Source organism: Ylistrum balloti, unplaced genomic scaffold, assembly GCF_031769215.1.
Source record: "Ylistrum balloti isolate Yb309-2 unplaced genomic scaffold, AGI_CSIRO_Ybal_v1 Utg369720, whole genome shotgun sequence".
Classification (NCBI taxonomy): Eukaryota; Metazoa; Mollusca; class Bivalvia; order Pectinida; family Pectinidae; genus Ylistrum; species Ylistrum balloti.
The window spans coordinates 260,023-267,046 of NW_026781940.1; the positions used below are offsets into that span (position 1 = coordinate 260,023).

Consider the following 7,024-nt stretch of genomic DNA (forward strand, 5'->3'; position numbering starts at 1 on the left):
TTGGATGGCAGATTTGAAAGAAGTTAAATTGTGTCACTCCACAATAATTTAATTGCCTTTTGTTTCACATTCAATTTTGTACAGCCTTGTGGCTCTTCATGGTATTCTCTTGATCCAAAATATGATATATATCTAGAGTTATGGCCCTTTACTGGTTCTCTCAATCCACTTTTTGGTCTATATCTAGAGTTAAGGCCCTTTACTGGTTCTCTCAATCCACTTTATGGTCTATATCTAGAGTTAAGGCCCTTTACTGGTTCTCTCAATACACTTTATGATTTATATCTAGAGTTAAGGCCCTTTACTGGTTCTCTCAATACACTTTATGATTTATATCTAGAGTTAAGGCCCTTTACTGGTTCTCCACCCACTATACGGTCTTTATCCAGAGTTATGGCCCTTTGCTGGTTCTCTCAACCCACTCTTTAATATCTTACGGGAGTTATTGCCGCTTCTTGATTCTCTGGACCCACTGTGAGATTATTTAGAGTTATAACCCTCTTTTAGTTCTCTCGATCCACTATGAGATGTAAGTGTAGGGTATTTTTCTAAAAGCGAATGTTTCATGACATGTGGTATTAATGTCTTGCAGGTTATCCACCACACAGTGAGAGTACAGGTAATTCTCCTCCATCTACAGAGTCCTCCACTGGCCAAAAATCAGTCAGCGTTCCTGCTGATATCTCTCCACTTGACTATGTCAAGAACAAAATTGCTGAGGTGCTACGTGACGACAGCATTAATGACATGCCCAAACCTCCAGGCCCACCACGGGGATCACTTTCTTCCCCTCAGCAGTCTGGCTCTCCCAGAGGTAATGGTATAGGAAAGCTTCTGCAGGCTCCTGGTCTACAGGGATATACTGCTCAGCAGGGGCGGGCCTTGTCACCTATGACAACTATACAGGGTGACCACATCAAGGGGCACCAAAGAGAAATGCAGGGGTCACAAGTGGGGCACCAAAGGGATACACCAGGATCTTCTATTGGGCATCAGAGGGAAATAAGTGGAGCTCCATTGGTGCACCAAAGGGAGAGGGAAATGCAAGGATCACAGATGGGGCACCAAAGGGAGAGGGAAATGCAAGGATCACAGATGGGGCACCAAAGGGAAAGAGATATGCAAGGATCACAGATGGGGCACCAAAGGGAGAGGGAAATGCAAGGATCGCAGATGGGGCACCAAAGGGAAAGAGATATGCAAGGATCACAGATGGGGCACCAAAGGGAGAGGGAAATGCAAGGATCACAGATGGGGCACCAAAGGGAGAGGGAAATGCAAGGATCGCAGATGGGGCACCAAAGGGATATACCTGGATCTCAGATGGGGCACCAAAGGGAAAATATGTCAGCACTCCAAATAGGGCATCAGAGGGATAGAGAAAATATGACAGGGCCTGCAATGGCAAGTCAACGAGATAGAGCAAATTTGTCTGGGTCCCAAATAAGTCATCAGCGAGAAAATGTGTCGGGGACGCAAATAGGTCATCAACAGGAAGTTCCAAGGCCTTTGTCTGGACATCAAAGGGAATCTTCAGAAACATCAGGGGGACATCTTGATTCCACACACCAACAGAATACCCAGCCACACCTTGGTCACCAGAGAGAGGCTACCCATCACTCTGGAGGTCAGCGTGAATCACAAGACTGGGAACCAACAAGTCAGTCAGATTCAAATAACTATCCCACCAGCTCAACACAGTCTGGGGGAGAGGGACAGAGTGTTGAAAAAGAGGGAAAGCCAGGTGGTGGAGCTGGGGACAAAATATCATCAATGCACCACCCGCTTAGAAAACGTGGCATGTTCAGTCGGTCACGTGTTGTGCGAGATGAAGCTGGTGGGAAGTTCACAGTCACTGCTTCCGGGCGTGATCACACAAAGTCTAGCCCAACATCAGCCTCTGATATGCAGAGGCCAGCCCCTGAAAAGAAAGGTCCACGATCAGAGTATGACTTTCCTGACAGCCCTGATGACGATCAGTTGGTTGCTAAAAAGCCAAGCAGCTACATGGCTCTTTCTGGGTCCACACGAAGTCCTCGTCGTGGAGTTGTTGATAGCTCAGATGGGCGTTCGAGCTCCCAGGGGTCATCAGAAAGTGGGCGGGGTTCAGAAAGTCATGTGCAGAGCTCCAGCGACAGTCGGTCTGGTGAAGGACAGGACTCGGGAAGCCATGATAGCTATAGAGGTGGAATTGAAACAAGCTTTGGACGCCCAGACCAAGGTCCAGGGGAAGCCAAGGTATCCCGACGTTCATCCAAACATGATTCAGAAGGTGATGACAGTTCAAACATTTCCCATCCAAGCGTGGATAGCACTCACACCGACAGAATGGTCATCGACGAAATGGCTGGAGTGGACAGTTCATCTACAGGTGACGTGACTTCTGCTTCAGCAATGCCAGAACGTCCAAGGTCATCGCGATCATCTCGGGACAGCGACAACAGTCCACGTAGCACCTCAGAGAACCTGGAGAGTGGAGAATTTGTTTCATCCCAAGGCCGAAGTCAGGACAATATAAGTGGATCTCTGAGCTTTCCACATAGGTCACGAAGTCCTCGCGGAGGTGGAATAGGTGGGGACATACACTACCAAAGCTCCGAGGCTCATCCGAATGTGGAGCCGACATCTTCAAGTATTGGATCAGGCTCAACAGGTTCTGTGTCATTTCCCAGCGGTCAACATTCTGAAGCAGACAGATCGGGTTATAATCCACGGTTAGGTGAACAAGTTCTTCTTAGGTCCTCTAAATATGATGATCTGTCTGATGACGACGATTGAACGTCATGTGAGATTTTAATGAATAATGTTTAGTGACAGGATCTAGCTTAGATGTTGTGCTACAAGAGATTTTTTTAAGTGTTTTAGCAAAATATGATTCTGGCTTTTTTAGGGTCACTATTGAAAGTCGTCAGAAAAGATAGAAATGAAATGTGTAGATACAAATGGAGGATGCTTGGGAAGAGTCAAACATGACAAGAAATTGTGTTTACTGCACATATTGACACACACCTATTGAGAAATTAGTGCTATGTACCATATTTTCCGGATTAAAAGGCGCAGATTTTTTTCTCAGCGGTCAGGTGTGCAGCTTATATGTGGTGTAGTAAATTTAGTCCCCTTATTGTAAGAAATTGATAGTCATAATGACATCAAAATTTTTATGTTCATTATGTTTTCAAATGTATTCATAAACCCAGGAATTCAGTAACAGAAGTTTAACATTTCTAATAATTAAGTGCTATCTGAATTTATAAGCTTTTTGATCTGCTTCCTAGTCCTTCTAATAGAATGCTTGTGCATTCCTCCTATCTGTGTTGAATACAGGTAATAAGTATAGAAAGCCAATACAGTTTCAAAACAAACTACAGGGACACCAAGAGTTCACCTGCTGTATACAGGAACAAATCTTAGCCACAAATTTGACTCATGTCTGTTTCGCCTTTTTTTGCCAAATAAGCCAAAAATGAAACGTGGGCTGAAGTTTTGTGTTGAAGCAGAAAAATATGGTTCTTATATTTTGAATTGAATCTAAAACTGATAAGCTTTCTTTGATGGCAAGAAAGTTTCCTTGTTAAGAGAGTACCATGTGAATCTCCCTGAAATAACATCAGAATAAAAATAGAAAGTCCAAAATACACTGATAAAAGCGTTCTGGTTTATTAGCATCTGATCAGAACAGCAAATTCACAAGGCCTTTAGTCAGTAGAAAAGTGATTGGGCTCTCTACCTTATTTGAACAGCAAAATAAAAAAAAACCTGTAGTTAGTACAAAAGTGGAAAGGCACTTTATTTCATTAAATCAGTAAAATAACTAGGCCAGTAGTCGGTAGAATATTGCTGGGGCTCTTTATCTTACACATCAATTTTTTTTGTCTCTTCAAGTTTCCTTATTGTCATAAAACTATCCTACTAACGGAGGATATTTTGATGTGCTGTGAGATAACCTGCACTTGTACATAGTTACCTGTTGTAATACTAGCCAGTAAAAGTTTAGTATTGTATGAGCTGTAAAATTCAAAGAAAGAAATTCCGTATGGTTTGACTTTGTAACAGTTTTGATGTTTTTCAATGAATATTATGTCTCTGCATTTCTTTGTTAACCCTGCGATACATGTGTTCTAAAGTTTTAGCTTTTTGAAAAATTTAAATCCAGATGGTTTTTATGCCCATTATTTCCTCCATTTTTTTTTTGTTAGTAAATTTTGTTTCTGAAGGAATATATTTGTCGTTTATTGTTAATGTATAAAGAGAACTGTTTTGAAAGATGAGGCTGTTCATATCATTTGTTTAAGATGAACATTTGTTATAAATCATATCAGAAAAAAATTCAAAACAAGTCTCCATCATCAAGATTTTTTTTTTGTATTGATAATGTGATTGAATCATGACATGATCATTAGTTCATTTGATTACATAAATTTATATAGGAATCAAGATCACTTTCTCAGAGATTTTATAGCTTCTATTTTCATCCTTCGTTTTACGTTAATCATTTAAGGTCTGACATCAATCTTAGCCATTATTGCTTACTAGATGGCAACTCGTTTAGTTGTAAAATGAAAACATTTTGAAACAGATTTCCTTTTATTTGATATTTCATTGTCTTTCACATAGAAAGAACACTGATTAATACCAACGTGTAAATTATTTTACATTCTTGTCTGTTTTGATGAAAATTCAAGCAAATTTAACAGAAACATCCCTACAGTAATTGTATTATTTTTATAATTATGTAAATTTTTTTTTAATGGGTTTCTTGGTCAATAATTTTCAACCTGCTGTGATGTTAAATATATGGTTTTTACCATATGTTGCTCAAATCTTGGGGAGAGAAAACTCCAAAAAATACAATAATTCAACATTTTGGTTCAAGTACTCTCCTCCTGCATGCATTAAATCAGTTTTAGGTTCCAATTATAGATATTCATGGAGGCACTGCTGAATGATATTGATCAAACTGAAAAGTGAAACCATCTTCTATCCATCATGAAAAATAGCATTGCCATGGAAACCACAGATATTAATTTTGAAGCATTCAAACATGTAGAAAATATTTACATTTTTCAAAATGCAGAAAGTTAGCATGAAAACCAAATTTAAAAAGCAGAATATTTTCTGTTGGGTTTGTGTTTAATCTGTAAGACTGTATTCTGTATATCTGTATTCATTAATGGTTTATGAAACCAAATTATTATTAAATATCATGATCACCTGGAGTTTTAGCAGTGTTACCATATTTGGTCGTTATGCCCATATATGGTGTTTCCATGGTCTGAAGTGTCTGTCCTTTAACCCCTTGCATTAATTAGTATGTAAAACTGGTTTCACTAATTTTGTGATTATTGTGTATCATGAAACATTTCTCAACATTAGCACAATAAAAAATGTGTGTAAACATTAACTGGGTCTTTGTTATCAATATTTTTTGGTAATGATCCGATATCATAAAAGCATACATGAGCTGCATTTTCATTTTGTTTTTTTTAATTTTTGGTTTCTTTTATTTATTTGCTATTTTGAATTGCTTTCCGCATTACGTTTTCAATGTTGGTGCTCAATTACAAATAATTTTGACTCCACCTTTATTCTTTCACTTTTTATGACATTGTTATGGTGAAATTGCCATGCAGCTGTGGAATCCTTGTTATTTCTTGAGAAGTTTTAGAGGGATATTTCTCAAACTTCATTTGTCTGTTCCTCTCCTCACTGGCCCTGGTTGTGCCTATTCAATTCTTAGACAGATCAGCCTTACAAAATGGCCAACAGGCAGCCATCTTGGATTATGTTAGTTGAAGTTTGTTGTTGCTAATTCTTAAGAAGTCCTAGAGGATAATTCTTGACCTTGAAGCATATGTTTCTAATGGTCCATAATTGAAGCAATTTTATTTTGAGACTGAATCAAGAAAAAGAAATAGTTGACAGAACATCTTTGATTTCAATAGTTCAAATTTGTTATTGCTATTTCTTCAAAAGTTCTTGTTAGATCTTTCTAATTTTATAGATAGGATTCCCTTGTTACCAAATGATTATGAGGAAATGGGGGAAAAAGGAAAAAGATCAGGACTGCGTAGAACCAACAAGAGATCTCCGAGGGATCCAGTGCCCACCATTGTTTGATCTTTATATGCTTTTTGGAAGTTGGATCTTTTCACTTCTCTGTTTTCGTTCTTAATGATAAGACATTTGAACATTCCTTCAGAAATGGCGATGATAATCTTTACCTGCCAAATCAAAACTGGCCTCCTGCAAGCCATTTTTAGTCTTCTGATCAATCCCAAAATCTAACAAGCACAAGGAGATACCAAAGGGAACTTACCTATGAAATTTGAGAGATATCCATTCAGTACTTTTTAAGAAACAGCAATAATACCTTTACTAGCCAAAATCCAAGATGGCTGTTTGTTGGCCATTTAGTTTTTCTGATCATTGCCTAACTCAAACTGGCAAAACAAGGGACCTAAAGGAACCTATACAAGAAATTGGAGAAAGATCTAGAGTAGTTCTCATGAAATGGTGATAACAAACTTTTGACGTAAAAATTCAAGATGGCCACTTCTGGGCCATTTTATTTTTTTCTGATCAGTACCAAAATCAAAGAGGCAAAACTAGGGATCAACAAAAGCATACACAAGGAATTTGCGAAAGATCTATGCTGCAGTTCTTAAAAAATAGCGATAAAAAACTTTCAAAGTTAAAATCTAAGATGTCTGTCTGGCAACAATTTTTGTTTTTCTGATCAGCCCCAAATTCACATTGGCACAACTAGGGACTGAGAGGAACCTATGTATGAGTTTAAGAAAGATCTATGAAGTATTTCTCAAGAAATAGCAACAACAAACTTTCAAATTCAGAATCCAAGATGGCCGCCTTTCGGCCATTTTTGTTTTTCTGATCAAACCCTAAATCTGATGGGCATAACTAGGGACTAAGGGGAACCTACCCATGAAATTAAAGAAAGTTCCATCCAATACTTCCATAGAAATAGCTGTAACAAAAATTGTTTAGGCACAGATTGATGACAGAC

At 38.5% G+C, this 7,024-nt stretch overlaps 1 protein-coding gene across 1 annotated transcript in view; it reads left to right on the forward strand.

Annotated features, from left to right (window-relative positions):
• LOC132565372 (uncharacterized) overlaps nucleotides 1-5,401 on the forward strand; it is a 48,348-nt gene extending 42,947 nt beyond the window's left edge. The window contains exon 28 of the mRNA XM_060230010.1: nucleotides 593-5,401. Coding sequence (XP_060085993.1) covers nucleotides 593-2,778 — 2,186 coding nt within the window. The 3' untranslated portion in view covers nucleotides 2,779-5,401. The remainder of the gene's footprint in view (nucleotides 1-592) is intronic.
• The last annotated feature ends 1,623 nt before the right edge of the window (nucleotides 5,402-7,024 follow it).